Raw genomic sequence first — 23173 nt, 5'->3', positions numbered from 1 at the left:
GACCGATGTGTAAGTCAGAGAAAGGTTTGCACGTGGAAGAAGACGACCCGATGTTGCAGGCAGCGATGAGAAGGAAACTGGCATGATTTGGACACCTATCTACGTAGGATGGACGACAACAATAACAACAGGAAAATTTTAAGTATTGTTGTTCGGAAAAATGGAAGGAACTGGAAAGAGAGGAAAACCTAACAGAGAAGTGGCTTATATATTCTTGGTTCTTTCGGTAAAGTCACGTAGAAGGGAAATAATAAAATAATAAAAATATTAAATGATCAAATTCTCACGACGTTTCGACTGCAACACAAGCAATCATCATCAGGTGTGAAATCCCCAGCAAGAAAATTGTTTCCCTTCTACGTGACTTTACCGAAAGAACCAAGAATATGAATCCCTGCAGTCACGAAAGCTTTAAATCTAAATTTTAAGAGAATGGCTTCATAATAAAGAGTTTTGGTTTAGGCCGCGTTATTTATAAATGTGTCACAACCCTCCACCACCCAACATGGTCAATCAGTAAAAAAAAACCCAGCCATTCAGTTCACCATGGGAATGGAGGTGAACAACACACCCCCCTTCTTGGATATTTTTCTTGGATGTGGTCAAAATGGCAAAATAACCCTGAAGACGGAAGCTTGTGTTGCCTCTGAAACGTCGTGATTTTATTGTTTTTATTTTTTATTAATTTTAATTTAATTTTTTACCTACGTGACTTTACCGAAAGAACTAAGAGTAAAATAACCCGCAGGGTCTACCGAAAGGGAACGCACACTGATGCCTATCTGAATGCAGATTCGCATCATGACCCAGCACAGAAATCATCTCATCAAGTCTCTCATACATCGGGCAAAGACAGTGTCAGACGGTGAAAGTTTAGGGAGATGATGAATAATAATAATTATGATAATATTACATTTAATACGGCATCATTCATTTCGAAACGCAGATCAAAGCTGCTCCGTGGTTGTTTTGTAACGCCTGCACAAGGAAGCCCGCACGCTAGCGCTTTAGGTGGTTTCACGAATTTATGTGCGATCCAACACCACCACCCCCCCCCCCACGCTGCCTCTACAGCAGAGGTCGCAAACGGGTTTTGATTCCTTACCCGTACCCGTACCCGGCCGCACCAGGGTCACAAACGGGTATCCGTACCCTACCCGATACCCGGATACCCGTACCCGGCCGGGTATCGGGTAGGGTACGGGTACCCGATTGCGACCTCTGGAATGAAGCCATGTTGCAGGCGCGGGTGGGTTGATTCTAGGAACTTGCCTTGTGAGAAGAGACAAGACGTTGGGAAATGAGTGACAAACGATTTAAAGCTTTCGTGACTGCAGGGATTCATCTTCTTGAAGTCTTCTCGACAGACCTGTTCTCCACCTGAGGACGGCTGCTTGCGTTGTGGCCGAAACGTCGTGAGAATAATTTTATTATGTTTTATTTTTATTATTTTATTATTTCCATTCTACGTGACTTTACCGAAAGAACCCCAAGAAGGGTGACAAACGGTTACTCACCAGTGACTCACGGCCTACCCGTACCCGTACCCGGCCGCACCAGGGTCGCAAACGGGTACCCGTACCCGGCCGGGTACGGGTAGCCGTGTATCGGGTAGGGTACGGGTATCGGGTACCCGGTTGCGACCTCTGCTCAACAGTGCTGGGTTTCAGGCCACACTGGCAGTGAGAGTCGGCGGGGCCCGGCACGTGTGTGATAATTAAGTGTCAACACGGTTGCAAAATAAATAGACTGTGTTAGCCTGGGCGGCTCAATGCTCACTGCAATAAAGCACGGGTAAGCACTACCATGGTGGAGCGGTGGTTAGTGCAGAGCGCTATGAACACCGACAACCTGAGTTTGATTCCTGACCACGGCTACCATGAGCGGTGTGAAAATTAGTCATGTACCTAAGGTGCATTATGTATGTGGCTTAACTGTGAATACCCCAACTTTCTAGATTTGAAGTTTTCGTGACTGCAAGGATCCTTACTCTTTGGTTCTTTCGGTAAAGTCACATAGGTGAAAAATAATATATAAATAAATAAAAGTAAATTTACTTTTAAAAAAGTAAAAAAAAGTAAATTTACTTTTATTTATTTTAAAATTTTAATTTATTTTTCACCCACGTGACTTTACCGAAAGAACCAAAGAGTAATACCCCAATTAATAATAAATATATATTGTGATATAGATGACGACATTCACCTCCCCCACCCCCTCGTCTGTGCACCTGATTGGCTTACAAGTGACGACGTCACATTTACCCCCCCCCCCCCCTCTGTGTTGAAGACCGCAACAGGCGGAGGAGAATCTCTCCACAACTCCGGCTGTCGCCTGACGATGCTGGTTGTTGCAATTACCGGCAAAACGTCAGAGTACTCGAATTATAGATGTTGTAGTGGGTTTAGTCTCCAACACACCGCTGGTGCTGAAACTAATTGGCGCGTTTTGTTTACGTGACAAACCTCACTAATTGTCTGTGTCGGGTTCAACGACACATTTATATTTACGTGATCTAACCCAAAGAAACCTCTTGTCAATAGTCAAAACTGGTCCTGCCCTCCCTGCCCCCCAACCCCCGCCCCCTTTATACCAACCCACACTGACCAGCGTGGTGAAGTATGGTAAGGGTTAGCCTCCATCCAGCAGTGGATTTGACAAAGGGGCTTTGCTGCTGCTGATGCTGCCGGGATGTTGCATTATTGAGTGGCGTAGCCACCGTAATCCCATCGACCAAAGAGCAAACGCGGGAGGTGTAATTTTGGAATCCAGAAACCCGATCCCGCATCAATATCCGTGACATAATGGCTTTGCGTCCGTCGACGCAAATAGCCTGCCTGTGAACAGCCCGTGAACCCACGGCCCGTGTAACCGATGAGAACATCCATCACAACAGCTCTCTGCGCGTGTGTGGTTAAATCTAGTACACACTCGTGTATTGCCTTTGCTGTGAAAACATTTGTAAGCGGTGCGTCGAAGTGCGCGTGTGGAGGGGAGCGACGGTGTGGCGGTTAGCGCGCTGCGCTACGAGCCCGTCGACCCGAGTTCAATTCCCACTCCCGGCTTCTGGGCTTCCCCTAGATCAGCTCAGCCTCAAATGAGTACCTGTTGCGATGTTTAGACATCGGCAGCGAAGATCCAAAGGGCGTGGTGGTGACAGCCACTCATTCTCCTCGTGTCCCGTACCGGCCTGAATGGGTGCTCGTTACGCAACTTGTATTGGTCTCATCTTCTTGGTTCTTTCGGTAAAGTCACGTAGAAGGGAAATAATAAAATTATACAAATAAAACTACACGTGACTTTACCGAAAGAACCAAGAATATGAATCCCTGCAGTCACGAAAGCTTTAAATCGAACTTGTATTGGTCTGTTTGTATGTGTGTTGAACTTCTTTCGTAGCCAACCGTGCTAATCGCCCGTGCGTGTGTGCCTGTGTGCGTGTGTCCGCGTGTTAATTGCAGGACACGATAACTTGGACTTGGCATGGACCGACGGCGTGAGTTTTAACAATGTTTACTCCTCGCCCACATCGTTGCAAGTTACCACAGCTGCAGCTTCTATGCTCACCACGCCAACTTGTTCACATTTAGCCTGCACGTCCGTACCACTCGGAGACTCGCTGTTACGCAGCCACAAATGCACCGCGATGAGAATGACTAATGTTTAGCCGTTCCCAAATCGCCTGTGATAGCGCCCGACATCATCAAGTCTCGCAAGCTAAGCAAACTTGAGCCTGGACAGCGTATGACTCAGGCGCTGAAGGGCTGAACGTGACACACACGTTCTAAAAACAACCACAAAAAGTCGATGCATTGTGAGTGCGTAATTCGAATTGAATGACATTGATCGTTGGGAAGTGTTTGTGAATATCAATGATGTGCGAGGACCCAGCCACTCCCGTAAACAACTGAGAATATTCTCAGCTCTCCGATCGCTTCATCGGCTCATACAGCCACGATGTCCGACGTTTCGCTCTGCGTCCTGGGAGTTTTAAGCCTTTCCCATTCCGACGACGTACCGGAATCGGATGTAAAAGGCCGTGCGGGATGGAGTGTCCCAGTTTCGGCGCCAGCTATCGCGGAGTGCGGTCGTGTCGCTGCAGTTCTCTGCAGTGAGTAACGACGTCTTAAAAAACAACGGCGCTGCTGCTACGTCTCTATAAATGAAATGGAACGCCGAGCCGCTTGCGTGCTCCGAGATTCGGCGCTGAACGGGACACCCGCCCTGCGACTTGCACACGTCTCGGAAAGGGTTCGTGAGTTAATTTCCTGAAGAAGCTCCCAGCACGTGGAGCGAAACGTCAGACATTGTGCCAAACACGTGTTTGTGCGCGTGCGGGTATGTATGCATGTGTGTTTAAGTGTGCGTGTGCATGCGCGTATGTCTTTGGGGAGTGGTGGCGTAGTGGTTAGCGCACCTCACTACGAACCCGGCGACCCGAGTTTGATTCCTGCTCCGGGCCGATTAAAGTTGCGAATATTTGAACCGGTCCTGGGCCCACCCATAAAGTCGACCCAGGCTTAAATGAGTATCTGGTGTGGCGTGTCTAGCACATCAGCACTGGGGAGACAAAGGTTGCTGGGTGTAGTGTTGGCCACACAACCACCTCGTACACCACGCCAGCCTTAATAGGTGCTCGCTAACAGCACTTTCCTCAACAGCCTATTCAAGCTAATGTGATGATGTGTATGGATGCGGTGCCTTGGTACGATTATATCGGACGATTCACTCCGCATGCTGGGTGGGAGCTTCCGTCAGTTAATTTCCTGATGAATCCCCCAGAACGGGGGAGCGGGGGGCGTGGGGCGAGGGGGCGAAACGTCGGACGTGGTGCCGAACAAACACGCGGCACGACTCGGCACACACATCGGACGGCTACACCGCCTGGCGCCTACGCAGGCTTACCGAGCGCTCGCTTGTAACGCAACGAAAGTTCACGTGACTCTACCTGGTCCATTCCGGCACTGACTTGGGCATTCCTGAACCTACGAGGTCAATAACGGTGGCCGGGTCAAGTAACACGTCATGCGAGTGGGGGGGGGGGGCCCCTCTGTCAGTCCACCGCTGGATGATAAGGCCTTCCCGCACCCATGCACGGTCGTAGAGGGGTTATAAGGCGGCTGTACCTCGCCGCGCTCGTTGGCGTGGTTTGGTGCGGGGGGGGGGGTGAGGTGGCATTGTCGTGCCGACCCCCGACTCCGCTCCTGTGTGGGTTTCCTCGGGGAGGGTGGGGGGTTCTCCGGTTTCCCTCCCGTGGCTATAAAAACAAAAGTGTGCTCGCACACGAATTCACAATGTAGCGGAACCCTCCTGAAAAAAAGTCTTGGGATTCGGTGAGGCTTTCCTGGGTATATCTGTATATAAAAGTCATTATAATGATGATGATTATTATACACACGGGAGTGTAGAGAGGTATGCTGCAGCAATAGGTGGCGCCACGGTGGCTAGGAGATGTTAACTACCTCGCCTGATATACAAGAGGTCGTGGGTTCGATCCCGACCCTGACGCCTGCTGTATATTTGGAGTTTGCATGTCTCTCCCTCTCATCATCATCATCACGGTGGCTAGGAGATGTCAACTACCTCGCCTGGTATGCAGGAGGTCGTGGGTTCCATCCCGACCCTGACGCCTGCTGTATATTTGTAGTTTGCAGTGTCTCTCATCATCATCACGGTGGCTAGGCGATGTTAACTACCTCGCCTGATATGGAGGAGGTCGTGGGTTCGATCCCGACCCTGACGCCTGCTGTATACTTGCAGTTTGCGTGTCTCTCTCCCTGTGGTCGCGTGGATTTTTCTCCGGGTCCTTTTGGTTTTCCCTCTACATTTAGAATCATGCATTTATAGTATTTGGCTGCTGTAAATTTTCACGTGATAAGCCACTTTGTTGAACTATCATTTGTGAAAAATAACTATGCAGCTCAGTGGGCCTTACCTGGTAAAATAAAAAAATTGTTTACTTAGTTCCTCCCATGCCTTGCCAAAACCCGAGTTGTTTTTCTTTTCCATTCGGCATTCACAAATCATCGCGACGCTCCGATTCGGACCCACAATGCTTTGCTCAATTGCATCTTACTATTGCGTAGGGATCAGTTTAATTAATATGAAAACTAAATTTAAACGCCATGTTCGATTGGTTCGAGTTTGGTGTTTTGGTGTCACCTCAGGTGTGAGATCCCGAAATCCTCGCCCATCATCACTCCTGGTTCAATTTAACGAGTACCGCATTGTGCGTTTCATTGCGTTACATCATGTAGCAAGATCGCCACCTACTGGCAGATGATCCACGTTTGTGAAACACTTTAATGATCACCGTGTGCTATATGAATGCCGCAATTAGCAAACCTGTTCCAAAAAAATATATTTCAGTGGTTCTATGGATAGGCTGACCACCCCCCCCCCCCCCCCTCCCGCCATAGTAATGGAGAATTTCCACGACTCACTCAGGGCTGTGAACCAGAGGTCGCAACCGGGTACCCGATACCCGTACCCTACCCGATACCCGGCTACCCGTACCCGGCCGGGTACGGGTAGCCGTTTGCGACCTTGGTGCGGCCGGGTACGGGTACGGGTAGGCCGTGAGTCACTGGTGAGTAACCGTTTGTCACTCATTTCGGGTAGGGTACGGGTAGCGTACGGGTACCCGTACCCGGCCGGGTACCCATTTGCGACCCTGGTGTGGCCGGGTACGGGTACGGGTAAGGAATCAAAACCCGTTTGCGACCTCTGCTGTCAACAGGAGAGATGCTGTATGAATCCAGAGAAAACCACGATGTTGATGTTATTTGAGCGCTGTAATTGCTTCGATTAAATGTATGGTCTATTTTGTTATAAACGACGTGCCCCCGTCTAACCGTTTGCACACGTGATTGCCGCGTCACTAACGTGTTGTGTTTGGCTCGTGATCTTTGCAGCCTGCAGATATTGTGGCTCACGCTTTGCCAGCCACATAACCGCATTGAAATTGAGGTGTGTGTCATTCACTTTAATTGCTTCTTCTCAATCTGCGTCTGTGTGCGGCTGCATCTGTGCGCGGATGCGTCTATGTGCGGCTGCGTCTGTGTGCGTGGCTGTGTCTGTGCGTGGCTGCGTTGCCTCTGCTGTGGAGGGAGCGGTGGCACAGCGATCAGCGCGTTGCGCTGTGTACCCGGCGACCCGAATTCGATTCTCGCTCGCTGTCAGAAACAGAATATCTCTGAACCTGGTGCGGTCTGTAAACATCAGCACTGGGGAGACAAAAGCGGCCGGGCGTGGTGTTGGCCACACCACCACACCACCACCTTCATGCGCTGTACCGACCTTAATTAGGTGTTGGCTAACAGCACATTTCTGTCAAGGGCTATACAAGGGGGTCTTTGTTACTTCTATTCCTGCTCCGTTGCATTGTTGCCAGCAATCGTTGCTGGCGGTGGGAGTTGTCGCCGCCCCGTTTTCAATCGTACACAGAATAATTTTACACGTGATGAGCTGCTTCCGTTGAGCTATCATTTGTGGCCTGGTCGCTGGCAAAATAAAACTAGTTCTAAGTTTAAAGTAACGGTGATTAACATTGAAAAGCGCGTGCTTCACTAACGTTGAGTGGTTGACTGCGCACTGGTAGTCACGTGACCTCTATCCATGATCGGATTGGACGTCGCGATCTCGGTTGCCCAATCGCCGGCAACGGCAAAACTAATCTAATTTGTCCAGCTTTGGGAAGGTGAAATTAACTTAAACAAATAAAATTAAATTGTTGCTTTGGCCCAAAAATCTGATACGATGTAGCTTTCTCTGCTGAAGCTGGCACTGCGACTATCATTTAATTTACATTTTTTTTGATTGCATCTCCATGACCAAGCTTTCATGGCCTTGGGTTCAAATTTACCATTTTCATGATCTCGCCGAAATTGTAGCCCTAATGAATCCGGAAGAGTGGTACCCTCACCCCACAGATGTGTTTGACTTCCTCTGTTTTCATCGGTTCAATTGCACTGCCTGGATTTACGCATGGCGGCAACGAATGCGCACACTATGAATTCCTCCACAATCATAACCACGCACCACACCGTGGGATAACCAGAAAGCGACATCGCAAGCACCAGTGTGCTGCTGCTGCTGTCACCAGGCTGTGTGTCTTGCTGTGTGCCTATCTGCTGTCACCAGGCTGTGTGTCTTGCCGTGTGCTGCTGCTGCTGTCACCAGGCTGTGTGTCTTGCTGTGTGCCTATCTGCTGTCACCAGGCTGTGTGTCTTGCCGTGTGCTGCTGCTGCTGTCACCAGGCTGTGTGTCTTGCTGTGTGCCTATCTGCTGTCACCAGGCTGTGTGTCTTGCCGTGTGCTGCTGCTGCTGTCACCAGTCTGTGTCTTGCCGTGTGCTGCTGTTGCTGTCACCAGGCTGTGTGTCTTGCTGTGTGCTGCTGCTGCTGCTGTCACCAGGCTGTGTGTCTTGCTGTGTACTGCTGCTGCTGCTGTCACCAGGCTGTGTGTCTTGCTGTGTGCTGCTGCTGCTGTCACCAGGCTGTGTGTCTTGCTGCGTGATGCTGCTGCTGTTGCTGTCACCAGGCTGTGTGTCTTGCTGTGTGCTGCTGCTGCTGTCCCCAGGCTGTGTGTCTTGCTGTGTGCTGCTGTCCCCAGGCTGTGTGTCTTGCTGTGCTGCTGTTGTTACTGTCACCAGGCTGTGTGTCTTGCTGTGTACTGCTGTTGCTGCTGTCACCAGGCTGTGTGTCTTGCTGTGTGCTGCTGTCACCAGGCTGTGTGTCTTGCTGTGTGCTGCTGCTGCTGTCACCAGGCTGTGTGTCTTGCTGTGTGCTGCTGCTGCTGTCACCAGGCTGTGTGTCTTGCTGTGTGTTGCTGCTGTTGTTACTGTCACCAGGCTGTGTGTCTTGCTGTGTGCTGCTGCTGCTGTCACCAGGCTGTGTGTCTTGCTGTGTGTTGCTGCTGTTGTTGCTGTCACCAGGCTGTGTGTCTTGCTGTGTGCTGCTGCTGCTACTGTGACCCGTCTGTGTGCTGTCACGTGCGGTGTTACCCCTCTGGCTTGTGCTGTGCGCTGCGTATCGCGTGCTGTGCACTGCGTGCCTTGCCGTGCGTTCTTCTTGGTTCTTTCGGTAAAGTCACGTAGAAGGGAAATAATTAAATAATAAAAATACAACATAATTAAATAAAATTCTCAGCTTAAATATACGCTGCCAAGCTTAGTGGTGTTCATTCGGACGCTGTCTTTCCGACATCCCTGTTCTTCACCTGAGGACGGCTGCTTGCGTTGTGGCCGAAACGTCGTGAGAATTTTATTTTATTGTTTTATTTTTAGTATTTTATTATTTCCCTTCTGCGCGACTTCACCGAAAGAACCGAGAAGACGAATCCCTGCAAGTCACGAAAGCTTTGAATCGAAATTTTACCGTGTGCTGTCGCTGCGAGCAGTTCCTGCCCGTCTACTACCCGAGCGACGAGGAGAAACGGGACCCCACCCTCTTCGGCAGCAACGTGCGGAGAATCATGGCCAGGTAAGGGCAGCTGACGCGCGCAGTGAGTGCGTGTTTGTTTGCGTGCCGACGTACTGTGTGCTGTGTACTGCGTACTGTGTGCTGCGTACTGTGTGCTGCATTAATCCGTGCTGTCTACTGTCCGATGCATGCTGTGTACTGTGTTCAGTGTACTGCATTACTCCGTGCTGTCTACTGTGTGATTCATGCTGTGTGCCGTGCAATGTGCTGCATGCTGTGTGATGCATTCCTCCGTGCCGAGTACTGTGCTGCGCTCTGTACAATCCCCAACTGAGTCATTTGCGGTGGAATTTCCGAATTTGGCAAACGTGGACCCCCGACGAGGCCGGCACACGATGCCCTCCCCTTGCGAACGACGTCATGGAATCTTTGTCGTCCGCTGCGAAGCGGTTAACGCGCACCCGCGGTTAATAACCGGGGCGGCCGCTGGATTCGAACTACGAACCCGTGCGACGAGCGGCAACGGTTGTCGAACGCGCTGTGTACCGCGTCACCGCGTCACCGCGTACGCACGTGCCAGGGCGCTGCGCGTGCCGCTCTCGGACGTGACTCTGGAAAGCTACCTGGGGCAGCGAGACCGCCACGAGGCCTCGCGGGAGACGGTGGCCACGGCGGACGTGGACGCGCTGCTCCGCTCGCTACGGTACGCTCACTCGCCGGATGGCTGGCGCGGGGCGCACCTCCGCTGCGTGACACACACACCAGTGACGCGCACACCAGTGACGCGCACGCCAGGGACGCGCACGCCAGTGACGCGCACGCCAGTGACGCGCACGCCAGTGACGCGCACGCCAGTGACGCGCACGCCAGTGACGCGCACGCCAGTGACGCGCACGCCAGTGACGCGCACGCCAGTGACGCGCACGCCAGTGACGCGCACGCCAGTGACGCGCACGCCAGTGACGCGCACGCCAGTGACGCGCACGCCAGTGACGCGCACGCCAGTGACGCGCACGCCAGTGACGCACACGCCAGTGACGCACACGCCAGTGACGCACACGCCAGTGACGCACACGCCTGTGACGCACACACCTGTGACGCACACGCCAGTGACACACACGCCTGTGACGCACACGCCTGTGACGCACACACCTGTGACGCACACGCCAGTGACGCACACGCCAGTGACGCACACGCCTGTGACGCACACGCCAGTGACGCAGACACCAGTGACGCACACACCAGTGACGCAGACACCAGTGACGCAGACACCAGTGACGCAGACACCAGTGACGCACACACCAGTGACGCAGACACCAGTGACGCACACACCAGTGACGCAGACACCAGTGACGCAGACGCCAGTGACGCAGACGCCAGTGACGCAGACGCCAGTGACGCAGACGCCAGTGACGCAGACGCCAGTGACGCAGACGCCAGTGACGCAGACGCCAGTGACGCAGACGCCAGTGACGCACACGCCAGTGACGCAGACACCAGTGACGCACACGCCAGTGACGCACACACCAGTGACGCACCTCCGCTGCGCCTGTGACAGGCCCCTGATGCGCACGTAACACACCTTTTATTTTTATCATCCCTATGGGAGAGGCAGGGGAGTGCGTGGAGGGGAGTAAGGCGAGATGAGAGAGGGGAGAGGTCGGCAGGGTTAGTTCCTCCGATGAGCACGGTTGGCTACGTACGGTGCAAAAGAAGTTCAACGTACACGCATTCCATGGGAGGATCTAGCAGAGGATGCGTGCGATCTTGAAATGTATCCGGATTGTATTGGGAGCCAGCGGGGGTTAATCCTTACCGCGGCACTTTAACTCTAACACGCGGACGCGATGGCGCCGCACGACAGTGGCCCTCCGTCGCCGTTGCCCTCCTCCGTTGCCTTCATCTCACCAACGCAATTTAATGCGATAATTTACTTAACCGCCACAGTCCAGTGTTGAATTACGCCTCAATTATCTTGATTACCAGCTCAGCAGATGCTCTAAACCAGGCCAGAGCAGATGGTCAAGCGGTTGTCTGGGACAGGGGCGACGCGGGCGGAGGTCCCACCGGCCGGAGCCGTAGCACGGCGACATTCGCGTGAACCGCCGCCAGCCATCGATGGAAAGCGGACGAGTGACTTTGTGCGTTTAGTTTATTGTCCTTGCCCCCCCCCACCCACCCCCGCGCCTCCGATGGGCACGGCCGGTAACAATGAAATGATAAACTACGTAAAAAATACATGTTTATTTTACCAGCTAAGGCCCGCTGAGCTACACAGCTCCTGGCTACCGCAAATGATAGCTCAACAAAGTGGCTTCCGAAGCATCGTCGGGGGCTGTGTCGTATTGGCCGCGTGAATCGGTGGGTCCGACTGAAGCTGCGCGACTACCGTAGGCGGTAGCGTCCGAGACTGCCGATCGCGATCGCCCTTTGGGGTCGTTCTCAAGCAGTCTCCCATCGGTGTAGGACAGGGGTCGGCAACCAAAATAACAAGAAGAGCCATTTCTTTCCAATTCGGTACAAAATTCAGTATTTCCAGAGCCGCAATGCATCTGAGTACATACGTACATATCGTCAAGAAGCAGCCCGTAAAGAGCCGCATGCGGCTCCGGAGCCGTAGGTTGCCGACCCCTGGTGTAGGAGATGGCGACATCTGCCGTGTGACGATGACGACGATGACGACTGGTGCGTGCCCGTCAGCCTGGGTGCAGAGAACGGCGTGGAGCGGCGCGCGCGGGCGGCGCGTGCTCCCCCGGCGAGCGTGGAGGAGTTTGCCCGCTTCCTGGAGCGGCCCGTGACGGAGGCCCTCCGGCAGCTGTTCAGCACCCTTGACACGGTGAGCCCAGCGTCACACACGACACGTGAGGCCAGCGTCACACGCACAGACAAAGATTCCCAGAATAGCCTTTTGACAGACTGTTGGGGCAAGTGCTGTTAGCAAGCACTGGCCGCCGTTGTCTCTACACGTTGCTGATGTTGACACATTGCACCAGGAGCTCATTTGAGGTTCAGTCGACGTACAGTCGGCACAGGACCATTTTAGATAATCGTCACCGGTGTTGGCCGTGAGCGGGAATCGAACTCGGGTCGCCGGGTTGATAGCTAACTGCTACACTAACGCTCCCCACAACTGCTCACAACACAAATACAGACAAACCGACACGACACACAGACCTCCACAAACCTACACACTGACACAAACAACTACACGCACAATTACACACAACACGCACACCTGCACACAAACCTACACACCTATACATGACACACAAACCTACACACACACCTACACACAAACCTACACACATACCTACACACACACCTACACACACACCTACACACACCTACACACACACCTACATGCACGCCTACACACACACCTACACACACCTACACACACACCTACACGCACACCTACACACACCTACACGCCGACACACACAACTACACACACACCTACACGCAAACCTACACGCACACCTACACACACAATTACACACACACACTTACACACACACACCTACATGCACACCTACATGCACACCTACACACACACATCTACACACACACACACCTACACACACACCTACACACAGACACACCTACACGAAAAACCTACACACACACCTACACACACACCTACACACACACCTACACGCAAACCTACACACACCTACACATACACACACACCTACACGCCGACACACACAACTACACACACACCTACACACACACCTACACACAAACCTACACGCCGACACACACACCTACACATACACACCCACACATACACCTACACACACACCTACACGCCGACACACACAACTACACACACACCTACACACACACCTACACACAAACCTACACGCCGACACACACACCTACACATACACACCCACACATACACCTACACACACACTTACACGCCGACACACACAACTACACACACACCTACACACACACCTACACACAAACCTACACGCCGACACACACACCTACACATACACACCCACACATACACCTACACACACACCTACACGCCGACACACACAACTACACACACCTACACACACACCTACACACACACCTACACACACACACCTACACACACACCTACACGCCGACACACACAACTACACACACCTACACACACACCTACACACACACCTACACACACACCTACACACACACCTACACACACACCTACACATACACCTACACACACACCTACACGCCGACACACACAACTACACACGCTGGCGGCACACCAAAATGAAAACCTCGCGTTCCCCGGCATGTTGCGACTCCTCCGCTGGTTTGTCCCCTCATCTAAAATCAAATCTCCACGCTCCCCTCGTCTCGATCGATCCCAATTACTCTTCCGCTGCCACCTATTAAAGCGCCGGCGCTGTGCGGGTGGCTTCGCGATCGATGCCCCCAGAACAAGCGGCAAGACTCGCCGGTCAATGTACGCTCGCCGGTCGTTGTCCCTCGGCTGCGACCCGCATCGTCGCAGCACGGTCGATGGAATTAAGTGCCACTTTGTGGGAGGAGGATGAGGGTGGATGGTAGTATTCTTAGGTTTTTTTCGGTAAAGTCACGTAGGTAAAAAAATGTAATTAATAAACGTAAAATAAAAAATCACGACGTTTAGGAGGCAACACAAGCCTCCGTCTTCAGGTGGAACCGTCACAGCACGATATCTGTATCAAGTAAGAGAAATTCCAAGAAAACAGTCCTTGTATGTAAACTGGTTGAGGGTGGGAGGAGCCAAGGTAGGCACCTGGATATTATTATTGTGAGGTTCGGTGCGGCTGAAGCACGCTGCTAGGAATGAGCCTTTGTTGTGTAGACTGGTTGAACTGGGAGGTTCCAAGAGTTGTTAAAGGGGTGCGGCTGATGTAAAGGTGCGGCTGCTGTAAATTGGGACTGAGCCTTTGTTATGTGGAGGTGGTGCGGCTGAAACCGCTGCTAGGAATGAGTCTTTGTTGTGTAGACTGGTTGAACTGGGAGGTTCCAAGAGTTGTTAAGGTGCGGCTGATGTAAAGGTGCGGCTGCTGTAAATTGGGACTGAGCCTTTGTTATGTGGAGGTGGTGCGGCTGAAACCGCTGCTAGGAATGAGTCTTTGTTGTGTAGACTGGTTGAACTGGGAGGTTCCAAGAGTTGTAGTAGTTGGTCACGTGATAAGTCAGACTTTGCCCCCCCCCCCTTACCATGGGAATGTGGAATTTCCACGGCTGGTTTCGGAGCTGACGAGGAGATGAGCGTTGTCTCAGTGTGCGTGTGATCCGCGAGGTCAGCGGTTCACAACCTTTGTGAGCGTGCGGAGCCCTGTTGAGCCTCCAGACATTTCGCAGACCACCACATGTGCCACGAGTTGTTTGAAATGGTACATTACCTTGACGACGATGATTTATCATTTGCCTTCTCTGTCCCCCAACCGCCCCGCGGAGACGCTACGGGTCCATTGGTTGAGAGCGTCGTGAATCGATTGTTGCCGCCGTTGTCACTTCTATTTCGGTCACTAGAGGGCAGCGTTGACCTTCAAACCGCCGTGGTGGCTAGGATATGTTAACTACCTCGCCTGGTATGCAGGAAGTCGTAGGTTTGATCCCGACCCTGACGCCTGCTGCTGTATATTTGGAGTTTGCGTGTCTCTCTCTCATCATCATCACGGTGGCTAGGAGATGTTAACTACCTCGCCTGCTGTGCAGGAGGTCGTAGGTTTGATCGCGACCCCGACGCCTGCTGCTGTATATTTGGAGTTTGTGTGTCTCTCTCTCATCATCATCATCATCACGGTGGCTAGGAGATGTTAACTACCTCGCCTGGTGTGCAGGAGGTCGTAGGTTTGATCCCGACCCCGACACCTGCTGCTGTATATTTGAAGTTTGCGTTGTCTGTCTCTTCCCCCCGTGATCGCGTGGATTTTTCTTCGGGTCTACATCGTGCATTCAGAGTATTTGACTGCCATACATGTCCACGTGATAATACACCTCTCCGTTGAGCTATCATTTGTGGCCAGGTCGGCTTCCGAAAAAGAAGCTATATGGCTCACTGGTCCTTATCTGGTAACATATATATATTTTTTAAGTTTAGTTTAAAACCCTTCGAGTGGCCAGTGTTTGTAAGGCCTTGCAAGCCCTATGCTCTCAGCATTTATCCCTGGCGCTGACCAGCATGGTGAAGTATGGTCAACGGCCCCCCGCGATCTGCACGGTGTGGATGGAGGCCCTCGTTCAGCCAGTGGCATTGACAGAAAGGGCCTGTGCATGGCGAAACGGCATGGTGAAGTACGGTCGGAGTGCTGTATGTTAGTTTGTGTTGGTTTAACCATCTTCTTGGTTCTTTCGGTAAAGTCACGTAGAAAGGAAATAATAAAATAATTAAAATTAATCATGCTTTTTATTATTTATTATTTTCCTTCTACGTGACTTTACCGAAAGAACCAAGAAGATGAATCCCTGCAGTCACGAAAGCTTTAAATCGAAATTTGGTTTAACCAGGCGAGAAACTGCATGCGGGAGACGTGACGAGTCTAATTTTCAAGGGTTACGTCAAAATAAGCACGGCGGCGAAGCGACGCGGAGGTAGGAGCAAAAACAACGGCGTGTCAGAATAAATCGAAAATGGTGCACGAACATACGTTGTCTTGTTTACCCATGATAGGGTAAACAAGTACTGTAACAATAATAAAAACAAATCAATAGTGAAATCAAATACAATCCCTGTTACACAAGTTGGCTCGGACAAATTACTTTTAAAAACAATTCTTAGAAAAGAACACATGCTGCTGGTGATGACGATGATGGCAAGTGATTACGTTTAGTGTTCGCAACTATTCTAATGGTGGGGAGCAACGTTTGCCGTGCGTAATCCCAATTGAGTAATTTGAAGTGGAATGTTTAAAATTGTGGGTATGTTTGTCCGTGACGCCGGCAATGCAGTGGCCTTCTCCGTTCAAATGATGTCACGGGGATGTCCAGTGTGGCGTGTGAAGCACGTACCACGTGGTTAACGCACACCCCCGCAGTACTAACCAGGACGGCCCGCCGGATTGGAATCGCGCGGCCCCTAAACAACGAGCGGCGAACGCGCTACCGCTGGCAGTGGTGATGATGATGGCGATGATAGTGGTGGGAGCGGTAGTGTAGCGGTTAGCGCGCTGCGCTATGAACTTGGCGACCCAGGTTCGATTCCCGCTCACGGCCAACACCGGTGACGATGATCTGAACCGGTCCTGGGCCTCCCCTTGGTCGACTCAGCCTGAAATGAAGACCCGGTGCGGTGTTTAAACATCGCCAGTGGGGGAGACAGGCGGTCGGGCGTGGTGCTGGCCACCCACCCCCTCGTGTACCGTTCCGGCCTTCATAGCTGCTCGCTAAAAGCACTTGCCCCTACAGTCTGTTAAGGCTATACAGGGGATCTTTGTCTTTGGTGTCGATGGTGATGATAACTTTGGTGATGATGATGGCGATTGTGATGACGGTGATGATGACGTGTTTGGTGTGCGCACTTTTAGGACGGCGATGGGAAGGTGGACCTCCTGCGAGCGGTGGACCGTCTGTGGGGGCACCGAGACGGCACGGAGACTGGGGGCAGCGGCGGGGGCCTTGGCGACGGGGTACCAGGCGTCTCGACCGCCGCCTGCGCAGATTTCTCTTCCTCCGACGACAAGAAATCCGTCTAACCGCGCACACGATCGCCGTAAAGCTGGTGTGCGTGGGTACTTACGCACGTACGCACACACGCATGTACATATGTGTGTATGTCTTTACGTACGTGCGTGTGTACGTACGTGCGTGCTGGACTAGACGAAAGACGGAGATGTGGGCACGCCGAGTGGGACGCGCGTTTGTCTCATTCGTATTTATTAGTTATTGCAAACATCTGCAGTACTTATATATTTGTAAGCAAAATGATTGTTGCTGGAATTTGCAAAAATATTACACGATGGGGGTGGGAGAGGGGGGGTTTGGGGGTGGTGCTGGTTTGGGGGGGGGTTTGGCGGGGGATGGAAATATGTTACACGTTGAACGTTGCTTGCGAAGTTTGTTAAACTTTCAGATGGGAGCGCTCGCTCTCATTTAAAGAGTCAAACGACAACAACAACAACAAGCGGCGACGATGGCACAAAGGTGCAAACGCCACCGAGTCCTTTGTGTTTTTTAGTGGGTTTTTTTTGCTTAAAGGATTCATTTTAAAAGAAAAAGTTTTCCTACTCTGGACGGTCTTATATTAACGACGCGGGCAGGAGCTGTACAATGGCAAATTACGCAGTTCAGGATCGAGTCCCAAACTTTGTCCGGAATGCGATGCATCGCAGCGATTTATCTCCGGCACCCGGCCGATGTTTCTGGAGTTGCCGTTTTTTTACTACTCTCATCCGTCGTATCTGATGTTCCCAGGGCTGGTCCTGTTTGCAAACCGACGATGTCTGCAATTTTAATTTTTAAGTCTTCGTTTTTTTTTTCATAACCTGAGGCCTACGCCGAGGCTCGACATCCCGACCACCCGACCACCGCTGATGTTTTTTCCACTGGCACATCCGAGCCGAATCGGAGCTACGGCTGTCACGGCACGGCTTGTTTTTTCCTACTGGCTCTCAGCCGCGATGGCGAGATGTTAACTCCCTCGCCTGGTATGCAGGAAGTCGTGGATTCGATCCCGACGCTGATGCCTGTATTATATATATGGTCGCATGGATTTTTCTCCGGTTCCTCCGGTTTTTACCCTTCACATTTAGAATCATCATCATCACGCATTTAGAGTATTTGGCTCCTATAAAAATTTGCACGCGATGATAAGCCACTTAGTTGAGCTTTCATTTGTGGTGGCCAGGTCGCTTCTGAAAGAGAGCTTTTTAGCTCGCTGGGCCTTACCTGGTAAAAATAAAAAAAATAGTTTAGTTTTAATAGTTTAATCGGTTCACGGAGACCACTTGGAACGCGCGATGCCCAATGCCACACGCCCGATGCGCAGCTTGGGTTTCGCTGTGGAGGGGAACCGATACCACTCCGTCTGTATTTTAAACGTACGTTTGCAATGAAACGTACGCTCGAAATCTTTAGCATCGAAAGAAAGTCCGTGCAGCGCGCGCACGCCCGAGCACGATTGCTCGGGGGGGCGATTGCGGAACGTGATGCGGACGTGATGTGACGTTGTCGTTCGTCACGCGCGCGTGTGCGCGTGCGTGATCGCGAGCGGCTCGTTTCGAGGTTGCTCGTAGACAAATCGTGATCGCGCATTCGACGGGGGGGGGGGAGGGGGGGGTCACACTTTGGATTAAATTTTTACCTCAGGTGTCTGCTGCTGCAAATGCCATGTACAAAAAGTAAACGGACAGTGAAATACAAAATGCTTTGTCAGCATTGTAACCAAGCTGGCGATTTTTTTACGCGGAAGAACAGAAACTCCGATTCTTACCGTTCCTCGTTACACTCCAGATGTACTACAGAGGTTGATATTGAGAGAAATCAACTTCCGTTCTGTGTCACCACACACACACACAAATGCAATGCAACACAGCCGCGCACAGCGTCTGAACGCTTTTCCCGTCTCAGGACGCTGTGTCGAGCGACGGCTGCAGTCAATCGTAGACGGAGGAAAATAATGAAGGCTCTTTGAGCCTGAACAGGGGCTGGGAGTCGGCAGCACGTGTCGCTTGGGGGGAAGGGAGTTGTAGATGTGGGGGCAGCAGAGGAGAAGGAGCGACCCCCCCCCATTCCCCCCACTTCGATTGTCTGGCGGCTTTAATTGAAAGCCTTGGCTGCAGGCAAAATACGATTATGATGACAATAATTATTATGCAAAATAAGCCAACAGTATTTCACAAAACCTGTTTGCTGCCGAGTCTCACGAATGGCAAAGCCGGTCCATATTTTCAGCCGCTTTAGCAAATGCCGCCGATGAACTTGAGTCATCGGCAGCGGCGTTAGCGGCAATTGGGAGGTCGGCGTTAGCGGCAATTGGGAGGTCGGCGTTAGCGGCAATTGGGAGGTCGGCGTTAGCGGCAATTGGGAGAGCGGCGTTAACGGCAATTCGGAGGTCGCCGCCGGTTCAATTTCCCGGCGCGGCAGTTTTAACGAACGCGGCTAGTTTCTTAAATTACCCCCCTTCCCCCCCGCGGCATCCGTCCAACCAGCGGTATTAATGGGCTCGGGTCAACGTGTTGGTGTGGGCAACGTTGAGGGTACGCCTCCGAAGTGGCAGAGAAGGCCGAAAGCGATTGCAGCGCTGCACCCTATTGACTTTTCGACGTAAATTACAGTGTCACGAGTAACATCGCCTACATTGGCCAGCGATGCAAAACGTCGGAGAAGCGTTTATATAATAATAATATATATTTGGAGACACAGAACGGAGGCAGATATTTATTTTGCTATTAAGACGCGATTACCTTCTTAAACTGTGAGCCAGCAATGTTAAAGGGGAAAGAAAAAACAATGGAAGCTGTACGCGTTACACATAAGCCGGCTAACTTAACACATTCCTCAATCTACATCTCAGCCTATCTCGTGCCCCAAACGGGAACCCACAACACTGGACTTGCACACGGAACTCCCCAGCACTGCTGCAGCCTGCCCCCCCCCCCCCCCCTTTGTTGCTTCGTGTCGTAAATGCGCCGGGCTGCAGCGTGGAATTTCAAAAACAAAAGTGACCAAATGCATGTGGTTGGTTATTTTCGTTGGTAAGCTGAAACGGCTTTCCTTTGCTCTGTTCCCAGTGATCTCGAACGTACGTGAAACATTTTTTTTACACGGTGTATAAATATTATATACGGCCGCGGTCGATTGACGAATTTAACTTTGGCGGCCTTCCTTACATTTGGGTCGGCGCAACAATAAAATACAGCCTAATTACGAAAACTTTTACGGAAAAAGGGACGTGTGACACTTTTATTACGAAAATGGGAATGCGTTTTTAAAACGGAGCTCGCTACATAAATAAGCCTCGGGTTGATACTTTTTTTTGTTGGGGTAGTTGTTAGTACTATGGATATTGGTGATTTTTTGGGGATGTAAACAAAAAATTGGGGGGGGGGGGGGGGGACATTTTTTCTATAAAATGCCTTTAATGACAGCACGTGTTTGGGCCCCTTTTTTTTTAAACCAATTTAATGGACGCCTCGCCCGTTGCATCTTTAATGTACAAGGCTGAAGTTTAAAGGCCCGGCTTTCTTGCACGCAGCGGTGTGTGTTTTTTTTCTATTCGAATGAAACGTTGCACGACATCGCGTGTTTTCCCAACCGCCAATTCGTCGCCGTTTTATTTTTGAATGCAGCTTTGCACGTTACCGAGTCGTCGGCAGGGCGGAGCGTTGTATATTCGTGAGAGTCGAGGCTGGGGAGAAGGCCTCTTTTTCCTGAATGGCCCAGCCACAACGGAGCTCACTCAATTCGGGCAAGGGCATGGGCAGAGGTCGCAAACGGGTTTTGATTCCTTACCCGTACCCGGCTGCACCTGGGCTGCAAAATTGTACCCGTACCCGTACCCGGCTGGGTACGGGTAGCCGGGTATCGGGTAGGGTACGGATATCGGGTACCCGGTTGCGACCTCTGGGCATGGGCACCTGTGATGGCAAGGCCTTTCATGCGGCCACCGAGTCTCAAGACTTATTTTTAGGAGTGGGGACGGTGCTACGTTGGGATGTTATTTCTAATTCCGTGAGAGAGGGTTTGGCTTCGTGTGGGAGGAAATCTGGAAAAAAACGGAGAAACCCCACCGCGTACGAGGTGATGAAACTCAGAGCCCCGCGTGGATGGATTCAAGAATCCATTGCTATAAGATCCAGCCACCGTAAAGCCCTGCTTGGCCTATGAAAACAAAAAGGCATTTTATAGAAATCAGGAGAAAATAAGAAAATGTACACGTGTTATTACTTTTTTTTTCGGATTTCGTATTTAACATATCCGAGTTTATACTCAACAACATTCTTCCATGTTGGAGTTTTAGCCTTCGTATATTGCCATGATGGCATGGAATGTTTTTTTTTCAGTCTTTGGCGCACAGCGCTCTGAACCTGTCCCACCTGTGTGCGCCGATGATTCCCAGGTCCCGGCTAACATCAGTGGCGAGTGATTTCTGAATCTGCCATCGGTGACCCCCCCACTTGACCTTATCTAGTCGATCGACGCTGTTGTGCACGCTGCCACCAAAATGACGGCAATATTATCATCTTTAACAAAGTTCCCTGTGAATTGTGAACCTCCTGGGCCAATGTTTTAGTAGCACGCTGAACTTTAAATCCAGGGGTCGATTTGTTTGATCAAATTCCTTAGACCAGAGCGAGTCGTGTGGTGGGTAAAAGCGTGGGTATTCCCGCTCCACTTAAGATGTCTGGCTTCGAGTGGCTTAGGGAGAAGTAGGCCAAATATTGGAGATACTTGCGTCAGCAGAACCCTGAGCAAGCAATTATGGAGCTGCGCCTTTTTGTACCTTTGATAATGTCGATCCCAGCACCGCAGCGATCCGCGCCGGGCAGAACGGCACAAGTAAACGAGACGTTTTAACTCGGCAGTGAAAGCTGTGATAATGATAATGAAAAAAAATTGGGTTAGATCGCGTAAATATAAATGTGTCGTTAAACCCGCCACCACCCAACACGGCGAATTAGTAAGGTCTGTCACGTAAACTAAACGTGCCAGTTAGTTACTACTTCAGCACACCATTATAGCGAAGTTTAACGACACGATTATATGTACGCGATCTAACCCAAAAAAAAAACTTTTATTCATCATGTGTGTCACGAAAGCCGCCTCCTACTAATTCTGCGTGTTAAACAAGGTTGCGCCCGTTGGCGTCAGCTTGAAGAGGATGACTCCTCCACCCTTGAGCGGAGATCGAATCCGCGTTGGCGTATTTATTGAGGGCGGCTCTCCTCCGCGGACGTAAGCAGCAGCCGGCGTCACGGCGTGAAAAGATCGCGGTGCATTTCGTCTCCGAAGCGCCGTTTATTTCTCGTTTAAATTCTTCCTTTTGTTTTACCTCCCAATGTTACAGCACTTACGGCGTTGTGCTGACGCGTTGCTCACGGACTCGTCGCCAACGGTGGAAATGTAATCCAACTTTATGTAGCACTTTAAAAGGATCGTGACATTATTTTATCCTTTTTTTTAAGTGTATTTATTGGTATCACCTTGAAACGCGTGTTCCTGCAGAGTGAGCCATCTTTTTCTTTTTTTAACTTCGCACGGTGGACTTGACCTTTAACGCACTCCTCGACCGGGCCCCGTGTGCGATTTGTTTTGGTTTTTCGAGTTTGATGGCGTGCGACCAGAGGTCACAACCGGGTTACCCGATACCCGTACCCTACCCGATACCCGTACCCGGCCGGGTACGGGTAGCCGTTTGCGACCCTGGTGCGGCCGGGTACGGGTAGGCCGTGAGTCACCGGTGAGTAACCGTTTGTCACTCATTTCCCAACGTCTTGTCTCTTTTCACAATTCAAGTTCCTAGAATCAAGCCACCGGCGCCTGCAACATGGCTTCATCCTAGAGGTCGCAATCAGGTACCCGATACCCGTACCCTACCCGTACCCGGCCGGGTAGGGTACGGGTACGGCCGTGTACGGGTACCCGTTTGCGACCCTGGTGCGGCCGGGTACGGGTAAGGAATCAAAACCCATTTGCGACCTCTGTGTGCGACCGACCTCATGGGTTGTCGTGGTACTGGGTGGGTGGGGGGGGTCCTCGTTGACTAGCACACGGGGAGGGGGGGGTGGGGGAAGGATGAGTTTTGGATTTAAAAAC

At 51.4% G+C, this 23173-nt stretch overlaps 1 protein-coding gene across 1 annotated transcript in view; it reads left to right on the top strand.

Annotated features, from left to right (window-relative positions):
• The window catches only part of LOC133354791 (lysophosphatidylcholine acyltransferase 1-like), a 72413-nt gene extending 49329 nt beyond the window's left edge, over positions 1–23084 (top strand). Inside the window, exons 7-12 of the mRNA XM_061571910.1 lie at positions 3462–3496; positions 6915–6969; positions 9399–9481; positions 10002–10124; positions 12122–12257; positions 16945–23084. Coding sequence (XP_061427894.1) covers positions 3462–3496; positions 6915–6969; positions 9399–9481; positions 10002–10124; positions 12122–12257; positions 16945–17112 — 600 coding nt within the window. The 3' untranslated portion in view covers positions 17113–23084. The remainder of the gene's footprint in view (positions 1–3461; positions 3497–6914; positions 6970–9398; positions 9482–10001; positions 10125–12121; positions 12258–16944) is intronic.
• Positions 23085–23173: the final 89 nt, after the last annotated feature.

Source organism: Lethenteron reissneri, chromosome 49, assembly GCF_015708825.2.
Source record: "Lethenteron reissneri isolate LAM-NWPU_2019-01 chromosome 49, ASM1570882v1, whole genome shotgun sequence".
Taxonomy (NCBI): domain Eukaryota; kingdom Metazoa; phylum Chordata; class Hyperoartia; order Petromyzontiformes; family Petromyzontidae; genus Lethenteron; species Lethenteron reissneri.
Note: the sequence above shows the minus strand (reverse complement) of the source record. Positions and strands in the feature narration are given on the sequence as shown.